The sequence below is a fragment of the Pygoscelis adeliae genome, unplaced genomic scaffold (genome assembly GCF_000699105.1).
Source record: "Pygoscelis adeliae isolate BGI_AS28 unplaced genomic scaffold, ASM69910v1 Scaffold353, whole genome shotgun sequence".
Taxonomy (NCBI): Eukaryota; Metazoa; Chordata; class Aves; order Sphenisciformes; family Spheniscidae; genus Pygoscelis; species Pygoscelis adeliae.
This window is the reverse complement of record NW_008824445.1, coordinates 220678-234235: the sequence shown is the minus strand read 5'-3', so window position 1 is coordinate 234235 and position 13558 is coordinate 220678. Positions and strand designations below refer to the sequence as shown.

Genomic DNA, 13558 nt, shown 5'->3' with positions numbered 1-13558 from the left:
GGAGGCAAAAAGCAGCCCCCAAAGTTAGTTTTGCATCTGCCCTCCTGGATATGCTCTTCTGGGTTGTGCCTGTGGCACCTGCATGTACAGAGGGTAGTGTCACTTCTGATGACTACGAATTTATCGCCGTGTGTTACATTGCCTTGGCTTGCTTTCATTTCTCAGTGCTTTTATTTCTTAGCACAAAGTAACATGGTTAAGTTGGAAGTGGGTCAGATTCAGCTAAATGTGGGGGAGATGGGTAAAGAGGACCCGGCAACATGCTCGTGCCTGGTTTTGTTTTTCACACTACTTACGGTTTGCAAAATGGAGAACCAGTTCTCTCCAGTAAAATGAAGGTTTCAAGGTCTGAATATGCTGCTTAAAAAAATGTATATTGATTCTTCAACATAACTAAAAAGAAACAACTGCAAGCCTTGGTGTCTGCTGTACCATGCGCCTAATCTGGTGTGGTCATCCAAGCATCTCTCTTTGGCTTACAAATGTTTCAAACTCTCCAAACTTACTTTTGTGTTGACAATCACATGAATGTGGGTAAATGTTAGTCGAGGTTGCTTGGTCTAGATACACATCCAAATGGTTATCAAGGTTACTTCAGCACTTTCAACCTGAATGGTGAAGTTTTGGCATGCTATAAAAAGAAACTTTTTTTGTAACAGACCCAACTTACATTTCATCCCTTTTCTCTGTAACATCCAAAAAATTGAACTTTTGCAAAAATTATACTGGGTAATAAAGCTAAAAATACCACTTAAGTTTAGCTCAGTTGGCATCTTGTGCCAGAATGCTGGGCTATAGACTCATTAAAAAAAATGTTTTGGGCATCTGGGGATGCAGGATGGGTCTCCAGAAATTTTCAACCCAGTGTAATTAATTATTGAAGTCATTCAAACTGGGTGGTGTTGGGGCTGGGGAGGTGTTAGTCCGTTTTGCAAAGCCAGCTACTGTTTCTCTGCATCTTTAAGCACTACACTTAAAAATCTATCCTGCGGGGGCTTTGCTTTTTCATCTTTGTGGTGTGAGGATCTGCTCTAAAACAGCACCTGACGTGTTGTAAACGGAGCCCTTTGGGTGTTTGGTTGCTCACCCGAGGGTTCCTCGGGTGTGCAAGGGCCAAGAATCTGGAGCTTCTGGATCAGGTTGGGTTAGTCATTGATGTCAACCCCAAAAAATAGCTGTGGCTTTGCCTGGTATGGAGCAAAGCCTGGACAAGGGAAGGTGGTGAAAGCAGCCATCCCTGCAGCTGAGTCCCTTTGGCAGGTTCACACCGGGCGCATCTGTAAGCACTTTGGCTTTGTTCCTGGGCTGGGATTGATGGTTTTGAGCAGAGGCAGCTGGTGCTCAGTGTGAGGGGCTGGGGAGGAGGGAGTGACCAAAAGCAAACAAGTAATGCCCACAACGCGGGCACAGGAGGTAATAGAGGGAAGCACAGGGGTGTGCTGTGTCTGAAAGGAAGACCCTCACCTTGGTTCCCTGCCTGATACCCCACCTGGCACGCAGTGGTGGTGGGCATGAGACAATCCTCCCCTTGAAGCAAATGTCTGTGGAGGGGAACCCTTGCAATCCCCCATTGCTTCGGGTGTTCAGAGGAAGCAGCCTGTCTGCTGTTGGTTGTGGTGGCTGACGCCCTTCCAAGATCACTCCCCTCCTTAAAGAAATCAGTTTGTGAGTCTGGTGCAAGTGGAATGTGGCAGACTGACAGCGCTGGAGATTGAGCCCTGTGCGTGTTTCCAGATGGACATCCCCGCCCTGCCATCGCCATGCCTCGCGCTGATCCAGAGCAGTGCCTGCAGCCGGAGAGTGTGGTTCGGCCCTCAGGCTGCTCGGTCCCGGTTCCTCTGAGCCCACCTGCCTGGCGGGCGGCCACCGTTGCCCTCCTCTCCTGGAAACCACAGGGGTTCACTTTACTCCATGCTGGTTTTGGGGGATTTGTCCCCCGGTTTGGCTTTGCCTTTACCTTGGGCAGATCTCTAAAGCCTCTGCAGGCTGTCTTTGCACATGGTATTAGAGGCTTGACCCCACGGATGCTTTAAACCCTGCAGAAATCATTTGGGTTTGCTTAGACGGTCTTCCTACAGCTTTGCGGGTTTTCTGTCTCTCCTGGCTGCAGTTCTGCTGTAGCCACCAGGGTGGTGGTTAGTTGTGGTCCAGTGAAAAAGCAACAAGTGGTGAAGCATTTCACCATGGGCACAGTGTTTTAGGTGTGAATCAGGTGTTGGTGGCAAAAAGCTGTTGAGTGATAACTTGCTGGGAGGAATGGGGTGCTGAGATGGTCCCACATTTTGAGGCTCCCTGAGCAAGAAGCACGTTGAATGTCAGGCTCAGGCAGCTGGATGTCCCCACAGCTGAGCCTGGTGGGGAGGGGGAGCAGGATGGGGAGAACCAGTTCCTGAAGTGTCACACCATCATGGGCTCTCCTCCCTTGAGGGTGATGTGCCTCCTGCTTCCCACCCTGGGCAGCCCCAGTCCTGCAGGAGATGCTGGGGAGTTGCAGACTGCCCTTCTCCAAGTACATCAGCCTTGAGAGTCATCATCACCCCTTGGTGGATGAGTAGAGACTTGAACTCCCTGTGCAACGATTCTGGCTTGGAAGAAGGAAGGAAAACTTGAACCACTCTGAATCTGTTGCTATAGGGGAAGTTGGCTCTGTCTGTCTTTGCAGGGATGTGCTGCTTTCCTTGATGGTTTTTTTGGTAGCAGGCTTTTTCTTGGAAGGATCCACAGACTTCCCCTTAGCTTGTTCGGTTGGCTGTGCCAACTGGACTGCAGGAGCGAAGAGAAGTATTTCAGGATCTGCTGTTGGTACAAGTCGTACCATGAATACTTGCAGAGGAATGTCCTGGCAAGGTGACAAGGATTAGGTTTTTCTTCTCTTCTGTATATATTTTGGTCTGCAAAAGAAGTGAGAAAAACTGGGTTGAGTGTTAACTGGCAGGTGCCAGTGAGGTGAGGGGTCTGAAAAATCAAGGAACTGGATTTTTCTGACTCTTACAAGCGTTACGATTTTAGAGCAAGATTCTGTATTAACACAGGAATGCTGGGGTGGATAATGGCTTCTCTGGCAGAAAATGTGTCTGTAAATAAGCGGTATGCATGTTAACACAGTATATTCCGCCTTTATCCAGAATAAGATGAGTCACTATTTTCATAGGAGATTATTTTCCCAGTTGATGAGACCATGCTCCTTTTTCGGAGCCTTTTTGCTTAGCAGTCATGAGGAGTTTGAAGAGTTTGCCTGGTGTTGATCTGAAGTATGACATTTAGGATATGTTAAGCAGCTGCTGTGTTTCTGCAGCCATCCGAGATAGCCATGTGCAATATAGCATGAGAGCAGGCCTAATTACTGTGCTTATTGAATGTGATTAATCCTGCTGGCTGAGGAGCCCGGGGAGCGGTGGGAAGCCAGGGCGGTGTGCGTGGCCGCTGGAAATCACGTGCAGCTCTCGGTCTTCATCTGTGCTGGGCCAAATGGCACCAACTGCTCCCGAGTTAACAGCGCGACCGATCTGATTTTATTTATGATCTTTAATTAAGTTTCCATTTTTAAAGGTGACCCTTTTCTCAGGAGCGAGCGGTGGTGCGGCTGAAATCCCTGCAACCATATATCTTTGTGTCTTTTCACACTTGAAATGATGTTGTGGGAGCTGCATTTTTTTTTTTCCTCCCCATAAATGAACGTGGGAAAATAACAGCTGGCAAGGGCAGATGCTGGCGTGTGGATGCTTGGTGCCAGGGTCAAGCCTTGTCTCACAAGTACCCCCTGCTCTGGTGTGGGCTGGGGGCATGTCCATGGGTGGGCACAGAGGGTGCAGAGGAGATGTGGAGATACCAGGCTTTGTGGAATGGGCCAATGTGCTCTGGCAGGGAGGTTTGAGGGGAAATCTGGGCTTTGCCTTGGCTGGGATGGAGAGGTAAAAGTTCATGAAGCAACTTTCCCGTGCATAATCTTGAACCAGATTTATTCTGGAGGAGGAAAGGTGATCTTGCAATGTATGCAGCATGCCTGGTGAAATGTGGGATGTCCCTCAAGCCGTTAGTCCAGTGAGTGCTCCAGCCACCCGGGACTGTCAAAAAGGGCTTTCCAGTGGGGCTCCAGGCTTTGGGTGCCTGGAGAAAGAGGTGAATGAGGAGCATGTGGGGGAGCTTGCGGAGACACGCAAATATTTCTTCTCTTCCTCCTGAGTGAGCCAGTGCCATTGTGTGGCACAGTGTTAAAGCTGCTTCTGGTCCTGTCCATGAATAATTCAGGCTCTGTGTATGGTGCTTTTCAGTATGCAAGTTTTAAATACAGCATCTGCTCTCATCTAAATTGCAGTTGGCTTGGAAGAAGTTGGCTGAGGGGGTTGCGTGGGGCAGCTGAGGCACAGCTACCTGCCCTTGCTGGGAATGCAGAGCAGGAGCATCACGAGGATGCACACGAGACTGCCTGGTCACAGGCGCTCAGTCAGACATCGCGAGGACCTGGGAGTCCTTGAGCTGGGCCATGTGGTGAGCTAAGCATCCTGCTCAAGGTTGTCCCGCACCTTTGGCTTGTGAAGACTCAATCCTGCTGCTCGCAGACGTTGCTGAGGGTGTGGGAGGTCCACCTTCCCCACCCAGACAGGCTGCTCTTCCCTTGGCCTGTTGTTAAGTCGTGATGGTTTTTCTCCCTCTCCACATATGACAGAGGGAGTGTATCACCAGTCCTGTACGTGATTTTCTAGCTGCCTGGTCGCAGATTTGCTCCTACAAACCCTCTGGTTTCTCTCTTTAACAGCTCTCAATTTGCCCAGTCTCCCACTCTGGCTATCATTAGCCATAAAGGGGTTGCTGAAACCTCTGACAAATCTTAGCGTTGGCTATAAATAATCCACTTCAACACTAGTGGTTTTCAATATTACTTGTGCTCAAAAGCATTTTATTGTCTGTCTGTACCTGTGGGGGCTGGGGACTTTTTAAAAACTTACTTTTGGAGACAATTTCCCACCAAACCATCTCAGCCAGAGGAAATAAACAGCTGCAGCGAGGCTATCATTTACCTTGGTTCTGGTTCCAAGAGACAGCGAGAGCCAGTTTTCCAGCCTGGTTATGTTGTTTGGCCCCATGATGTAGGCAACAATATTTGTGGATGGGAGCAAAATTTAAAATGTGCCCTTCCTCGGAAGGTGATGGGAGCTGGCTCGGAGTTGCTGCTGGTGTTTTGAGCCCTTGGTGCAGGAGGCACGTCTTCGTGAAGTCAAGCTGGGTTTGCTGGATATTGCAGAATAGCAGTGGTTCCTCCTGATGCCACCTACTGCTGCTCAGCTGATGGAGTCATGGGAAGGCTGGAAGAGCAGGGGAGGGTTGGGCTGCTCTGAAGAGCTGGGCAGAGTGTGTTCTTGAGGTGGGTTAGTGGGGTGGGAGAGTCCTCTTTGACCTCCCAAAAAGTTTGTACTTGCCCGTTTCCCTGTGATTTGGCTTCAGCAAAGTAAAGAAGATAAAAGTAGGATCCATTTTAGATCTTATCAGGGCTGCTCTTACAAACCCCAAGGACAGCTCAGGATGTCACGTTTGATCCTCTCTCCCGGGAGAGAGATGCTCTCAGCTTCCTCTACACCCAGCTAGCAGTCAACCCCTCTTTTCCAGCCCATCTCATGCTCAGCTGGTTCTGGTGTAGGTAGAACGCAGCAGAAGCTGTTGTCCCAGGTCCCAGTGACCTGCATGCACTGGGATGAGTCACGGGTGCCCCACACTTGCTGTAGGGTTTTAGCTGCTCATACCTTGCTAACACCCTGTGTGAGTCTACTGAGGAAATGGCCCTGGTGAATGAGTAATGTGGCTCTGCAGCTGGTAGGGTGCGATTAGTTTGTCAGATTAGTAATAAACCAAAGGTCTAATCTTGGGTTGTCTTGGTCTTCTGGACTCAGACCTGCCCAAAGCAGAGCTGTGCGCAGATGGCTGGACGTTGGGGCAAACCCTGGGCACCCAGCCTTGGTGCGTCAGCAGATCTCGCACTGCTCTGCTTCTTTTAAGTAGTTTAGTGTTTGTGGCGAAGGACTGCAGGTGAGGACTAACCTGCCCCACTTCATAATTAACTCTGGCATTTGGTTTATTTCATTTAATCATGCATAACTCACATGCAATTAAAACACTCTTTGCAAAGTAGGAATCTCTGGAATAAACCAGCCAGGTGGGAACTATTTGGAAAATGTGGCAAAACCCCAAACTTGGTGTAATGGGAGGGTTTTTCAGGCAGGGCTATTTTTATGCTGATAGCAGCATCATCATTGCTGTATAAAAGTCTGTTGTAAAGAGCTCGCTGCAGGTGTGGAAGAGTGAAAGGTGTGAAGGCTTCAAGCAAGAGCATTTGTATTTGCAACCAGGACAGGCTGAGCGGGTTGTGTCAGGCAAAGCGATCTCGGGAGCGGCTGGAAATTCCAGTGGATAAAGTTAATAGTTCCAATGGATGTGGAAATGGAAATAAAATAGCACCCTATAACACTGCAGCTGCTTTCCCCAGCGTGGCCCCTGCCTTGCTGTAAGTAACTGCCTTTGTAAAGCTGAGTGTTGCTCTTATCTTAAAAATACATGTTTTTTTCTGAGTGTAGCAGTTGTGTTGGGTTGGATTCCTGACAACTGCAGAAGTCTGAGAGCTGTCCTGTGTCAATTAGCAGCTTCTTGGTAATACCCTTAAAAAAAAAGGGGGGGGGGGGGGAGAAGTGAAAATAAATACATCTGATTTTTAATTGCCTTGGTACAGCAGAGCCTTGGGTGTTGGAGTATTTTAACACCTGCCCAGCTCAACAGTTGCTTATTGTTGCTGGGTTTTACAGCAGAGCCCAAAATGTCAGCGTGCAGCTGCGGGCAGGCAGGGTTTGCATGAGGGGTTGGGACAAGCCAGCAGGAAACTTGAGAGGTGCCAGGAGATATTTCTGGGCTTGCTGAGAAAAGTTGAGGATCATTCAGCGTGAAAGTGTTTGCAGGTGAAGCGAGCTGTGCTTCAATGCCAAAGTTAAGAGCTGTTCTGCGCTGAAAAGTTTGCTGCGCGAGCTGTGCATTCGCTGTCTCGTAGGTTGGAGATTGGAGTGGCAAAGGCAGTGCCAGAGCCTCCCCGCGCTCCCGTCCCCTTTTTGCTGGGGAGGAGGAAGAGGATGAGCCAGATTCTGTTTCTGTGTGTCAGCAGCAAAGCTGCTGCCCAAATCCCAGCGCCGGCCACCTGTGCCAAACCCACAGCAGCAGGGTTTGGCCTGCACATGCTTTGTGCCTGCTGTTGATGTTTAAAAAAAGCCAGACACACACCCACCCCCCAAAAAAAAAAAAAAAAAACCACAAAAAACAAAAAAACCTTTATCTTACTTCCCTGGAGCGGGGTTGAGTTTGCCATGCTGCTGCAGGGGAGGACAGAGGGCTTTGCTCGAGGTGGTGCCCCCCAAGAAGGTGGCTTTCACCGGGGTTCCTCCTCTCTCTGGATGCTGTCCAGAGCCATTACAGCCCCTGGAAAGACTCCTGCTGGCTTCAGAGGGCTCTGGGTCCTTCAGTTTTTGTCATCTTTTCTGCAATATTTAATTAGCTAGGTAAAAATTAACATCAGCAGTTGCAGTTTGTGGGTGGGGGGCAAACGATGCACAAGACCCCCTGTCTTTTATGCTTGCTCTTGACAAAACGCATCCCCTCCCTTCTTCCCCCTCGAGTAGCTTCAAAGGCTGTTTAGTTTGTCATTGTTTGGTAACTGGGGAGGATACTTCACCACGCAGCTCAGGAGAACTTGAACAATCTCGTTTAAAGGGAAAAGAAAAAAAGCCATGTTTTTTTCCAAGCTTTGAATCTCCTGTGCTTCATTTTATTTTTGTTTTTTTAAGAGGCACTTCTGCCTGAAGTGTTAAAAACACACCCTTGGAGCTGCTGCAGCAAAGCTGATCCTTGGGCATAGTAAAAGGTTTAATGTATTTTTGTAGGATCCCTTTACAATTCCCACAAGAGAATCCTGCTAGGAAAAATAGAGCTACAAAAAAAGTTTTATATTTGTTTAAAAAGAGCAAAACCAAGCCCGATTGCCAGGTATTACCAACTGCATTATATTTAACAGGTGAAAGATATTTGAGCCCGATGTGACTCGTCGGTGCAGTTGCTATCACTGGATAATGTGCCTTTACAACTTGCCAGGTCTGTGTCAGAGACGTGCAACTACATGTGGCCGGTTTCTTTCCTCCCCCATCCTGGAAAAATAAATCCCTACTGTCTAGCCACGGAGGAGTATGCATTTTTTCCCCAGCATATAATCTTTGGTATTCCTACAGAAGATGCTAAATATAAACAGTGGTGAAGGTACCTTTGACTAAATAAGCCAAATGTGGCAGAAGGAGCTCCGCCTGGTCTTAGGGGCCACAGCGGGATTTATGGGCCAGGTCTGAGGATCTTCTGAGCTTTGGCTTTTTCTGGCCAGCCCAACCCATGTGGCATGACAGGGAAGGCTCAAACCTGCAGCCTTGTTCACTTTGCCCCAGTGGAGGGACAGCGACGCACCACGTGTGGTGGGACAGGAGATGGCAGTGGGGCTTTCCAGGTGACGCGGTGGTGGTGCTGAGGAGGGGGACAGCAGGGTGGCCTGTTGGGCTGTTAGGATGGCGGTGATGCTGCACCCCATGTCCTGCTCCCCCGGGTGGTGCCTGGTTCTGCCTGCATGCAGCGGGCACTCCAGGAGATGCACCATGCCCAGCGACCAGGCTACGGAGCTGTGCCTCCTGGATCTGCAAAGACCTGAGGTGTTTGAGTCCAGGGCCACCTGGCCTCCCTTCATGCATCCTTCTGGGAAACGGGCAGAAGTTGAGCCCTCTGTCCTCCTCGAGTGGCTTGCAGTCGTAGAGCAGGGGAGAGCAGAGGTGGCTTGATTTCTAAAGGCTCCTTTCTCTTTGTCCCCAGATCTCAGGAGCTGCACCTGAGAACCGAGGCGCATTCCTATCTCTCTGACCTGACTAAGCCATCGGACTTGGAGTTCATTGAAACCAAGAGACCGCGCCTGGATCTGCTGCAGGACCCCCTGATGCGGCACTCGCCTCTCCTGAACCAGAGCCAGCAGGGAGGGACAGAGGATCTCTCAAAGGTAAGGGGACAACGGCCCGGGATGCTAGCTGGGTGTGGGGTCTGTGTTTTGGGATCCCCTTGGCTTGTGTAGAGCTACCTTTGAGGCCCTGCAACCGCTACTGAAATCAGTGTAGATGGTGGTTCCTGATGCATCAAGCAGTGCTTGGTGGTGGTAGATGAAATGGGGTGACCATTTTGGGGAAACAGAAGCGTATCAGCTTTCCCCATAACTTTTATAGTCACGGGCTTGCATTTACTGGGCTATTAGATGCACCAGAACAATTAGGAAGCTCCTCTAGGCTGAATTAGGGATGGTCATGTCTGGCTTTTCTGGATACTGTGCCCTGATTTGATTTTTTACTTGACCTTTCTCATTTATCACATCTCTTTATTTAATATTGGTGTTTGCAGGGTTTGAATTGGTTGCTGGTGGTTCTTTAATATAATCTTCCCCAGGAAAGCCTCCCTTGTCTTAGTCTCATTTAACAAAGCAAATTGTTTACTTGCAATTGTCCCCTCTGCGCATATAATAAATGTTGCAAAGAGAAATCCCTTGCTTGTGTGCCTATTTGGATTTACTTTTGTGCTCTGTTGGGGTAAATTGTATTTGATTTTACCTCGAGCTTGGACGTATTCCTGGCTGGCAGGAAAGTCTTGCTGGGTAAATATGCTGGGGGCAGCTGGCTTGCGCTGCCAATGCGAGCTCCAGCACTGTGAGCACCGAGGGTTAATGCAGCTGCAGGCTGGGCTTCGGAGATGTCTGAGCCCTCAGTGAAATGAAAGGGAAGTCAGCACCCTTACCTGGGACCACAGGGTGGTGTGAAAGGGAAGTCAGCACCCTTACCTGGGACCGCAGGGTGGTGTGCTGTATTGCCGTGGGAGCTGACTGAAATAACACGTGGGCAAGAAAGCTCTTGCTTGGGAGTGCCAGGATATTCAGACATCTCTTATCAGTATAGTACTGATGGGCCTTACATGAGATCCCTCTGACCTGTCTCGAGTGAGAAGGACATTTAATTTTGGGATTGTTCAGATGCCAAGGGAGGCCTGGCTGGTTCTCCTGCGGGAGAGGGCCGCAGGGCCTGCCTATTAGGAATGGTGAGCTGATGCTGGAAGGGATGGAGCAGCTCTTTAAGAGCTATGTTTGAACTCGGAGACTACGAGAAATGCACCAGACACATCAGCTTGCTCTCCTTTAGCTCTTGATGGTGTGTTGCCTTGGAAAAGGTGCCTCCGAGATGCTGCGGCTCTTTTGTGTCCCATCTTCGTCGCTCCCTCCGAGATGTGTCTTAACGAGGCGATGCTGTGACCGGGAGTCTGCTCTCTGTGCCGCCAGGATGTGTTGTGGTGGCTCTGAACCACACTACCCGTGGGATGCTGGGTTGGGTGGCTGATGGGAAAATAAACTGTTGGCCACGAAACAAAAAATATCTCCCTCCAAAGACGTGAGGAAACCAGGACAGCTTTTCTGTCTGCACATTATTTCCATCACTAGTTCTGTTCTGCTTCTCACCGGAAAACCACGTATTGTCTCAGCTATTTGTTTCTAATAGGCAAAGCCACTCTTGAGGCATTAGTTGGTGAGTTCAAGGGGCTGCATTTGTTTCTTGGTCTCTGACACATCTCCAAGAATTACATGCATTTTATGGGGCTTAAAACATTTGTTAATGAAAGAGAGAGAGAGAAAGCTGTGAGATACAATTCAGCAAGACAAGATTATGCTTTTAGTGGAGCCATTTGTAATTTCAGGGTCTGGAAGGAAGAAAAAGATGTGGTGTTCCTGACTGGTGAGAGCCTAAGTGGAGCTGGGATTAGTTGCTCAAAACTAGCAGGGGCTGTTTCCAGAATGGGTTTGATGGAGCTCACTGCAAGACTGGGATGATCTCAGTGCTGTTCAAGTGGTTGGGAGCAGAAGGCAAGTCTGGGGTGTAGGACCACCACTCTGAAGGTATATCTGCCTTTGCAGCTTGGGAAATTGGATTAATAGCAGTCTTCTGGCTTTTTTTTTTTTGAGCAGTCATCCTCAGACTAGTCGATAAACTGCTTGTGGACATTAAGGTCGTGGTAAAGCTCCTGCAGCTGATGCGTGCATCACCTTGAGCCTCAGCGTGTTAGAGGAGCTGTTCTGGGTGTGCTGGTCCAGAGGAAAAGCAAAGAGCTGAGACTGGTCTTTGGCCACAAGCTCTGGACACTTGCATATCTGGGCTATTTACACATGTAAAACTACTTCTTGTGTCCATGCTAAGCCAGCAACAGTTGAATTCAGAACTGGGCTCTGATGGTGTAAATCGCCATCTAGAACAGCTGATAAAGACCTTCCCAAGAGGCTCTGTGCTGAGCTCCATGACTGCTTTCAGCTCCTCTGCCTGGCTGATGTGACCTCCTAAACCACCACGTCGCGATGCAGCCCGTCCTGGCAGCTAATTCCCACTCCGCTCCATCCCTGTGGACACTGGCCCAACGCTTCACTTCTAGCACCACCGTGTTTTTCCTGCTTGCTCATCATGTCCTCTGTTCTCAGGGGTTATTCTGCAAGCTTCCTCCCTTCCTGCAAGCGCTCTGCAAGGTGGGTGCAGAGCCAGAGGTCTCTGCATCTGCAAGCTGCACGTGGACCAGAGCGGTGGCACACGTGTGGTGGCAGGACATGTCCCAGAGCGGTGGCACACACGTAGCAGCAGGACGTGTGTCCCAGTGACCAAAGCTGGAGAGAGAAATTTGCTGTTCCATCTGTGCTGCTGACTCAGTGCCTGACGAAGTCATTCGATACTTTATCTAGGGCAGCTTTGCAAGCCGGGTGAGCTCTTTGGGCGAGATGCACCATGTGAGCCCAGTATTATTAAACACGCTGGTGGTTGTTTAGAGAGAGTATTCTAGGAGTTGTTTGCTTACCCCTTACCCCATTCCATGTTGTTGCAGTCACTGCGTGGGGAGGAGCTCAATTTACTCATCCAAGTAACAGCGCTAGGACTGCTTTTTGTGGTGATTTTGCAGATGGAGCTAACTTTTGCACAGTAAAGAGCTTCACAAAACCCTCAATAAAAAGGTTAGGGGTTTGCTTACGCACTCTGGGTGCCAGCCTGACTGTCCCAAGGGACGTAGCTGTAATGCCCCAGCAATGGGTGTCCCTTTCAGGCAGTGGGTACCTGTTGGTGTTTGGTTTCAGAGCAGCAGTGGAGCTGAGATGCAGAATCGGGTCTGTGGTGGTGTGAGTTTAGCACGTCTCTGAAAACTACCGGTTATATTGGGTTTACCAACCTTCAGCCCAGAGGAGAGAGGTTAACACCATTCCTGCACATTTCCAAGGCCTTTGTTTTGGGCCATAATCTGTGCTCTGAACACAGATGAAGTAATTGATGTGGCAAATGCTGGTGACAGGTTCCAGTGTTTTTCCCATTACTACCACCAGAAGAGAAGTGGATCTCTTAGGTCTTTTATTCCTCATCTACCTCTCCCAAACGTGGCGTGAGCTGGGCCCCTTTACCCCATTCAGGATCACTGCAGCCTTGCTCCAGGTGAGGCTTGGTTTGTGAGGAGAAGGTCATGTCTTCTATTAGATCAGCGCGTTATAGCTGGAGAAAACAGACTCGCTTTTGGGCAGCGTGCCTTTTGAAAGCAGCAGCTTTACAGCTAAGCCTCAGTTGGTCTAGTAAAAGGTATTACCTTTCCTTATGAACCTCGGATTGCTCATATCCTCGAATACTGGTGTTTCTTTTCAAGCCAGGGAAGAGAAGATTGTTTTCTTGCCTGCTTTCCCCCACTTGAGCATCTTTTTCCCTGCAAGAGGGGTTGCTGTGACGTTGCTGCAGTGCATTTAGTCCTGTGCTCCTGCTGCTGGACGGAGCCAGGAAGGCTCAGGCGAGCTCAGTCTGCTGGGGGAGAAAAGAAATCTCCCCGTGCCCTCTGTGCCAGCGTGGGCTGACGCTGCCTCCGAGAAGGTGCTCCCTTGAGCTGGCTGAGAATAACCAGGCAAAACTAAAGCAGGACTGTTTTTTCAATCACTGCAAGCCTGGATGTGAGATTTGTTGGAAGAGCTGCCATGATGCAGATTTGCCGGGTGTGCTCTTGGCAGAGATGCAGGAGCTGGTTCCCAGGACCCTCGGTGGCTTCTGCTTTCTTTCCGACAGAGAAAGTCACGGACCTCCATCACGTAACAGCAGATAGGAGTAAAACAGATGGCTCCAGAGTGGGCCAGTAATGTATCTGCACGATCCCCTGTCTCTGCGCATACGTGCGCAGCTGGTGCTGCGTGCGATCCTGCCCCGTAGGGACGGTGAGCGTGGTGCGTCTGGTCGAGCAGCGCCTGCTCTCCCCCCTCCAGAGCTGGAGGTTAGTCCTGCCTCTCCCATCTCTTCCTATTCCCTTTATGCTTCCACTTGTTCTTCCCATTTCTGAGACTGCTTTTCCACCACGTACGTGGTTTGCTGCTCCTTCCTATAGGATGTGAGTCAGTTGTGATCTGCATTTAGTCCCCTTGCAAGGGCTGGCTGGCTGCACTTATGCGTAGCCTATTGCTACAGCA

At 49.7% G+C, this 13558-nt stretch overlaps 1 protein-coding gene across 1 annotated transcript in view; it reads left to right on the top strand.

Annotated features, from left to right (window-relative positions):
- Positions 1–13558, top strand: part of NCOR2 (nuclear receptor corepressor 2) — a gene marked incomplete at its 3' end in the record, with an annotated part of 186193 nt that overhangs the window by 15968 nt on the left and 156667 nt on the right. The window contains exon 3 of the mRNA XM_009320956.1: positions 8878–9058. Within this exon, the coding sequence (XP_009319231.1) occupies positions 8878–9058 (181 nt within the window). The remainder of the gene's footprint in view (positions 1–8877; positions 9059–13558) is intronic.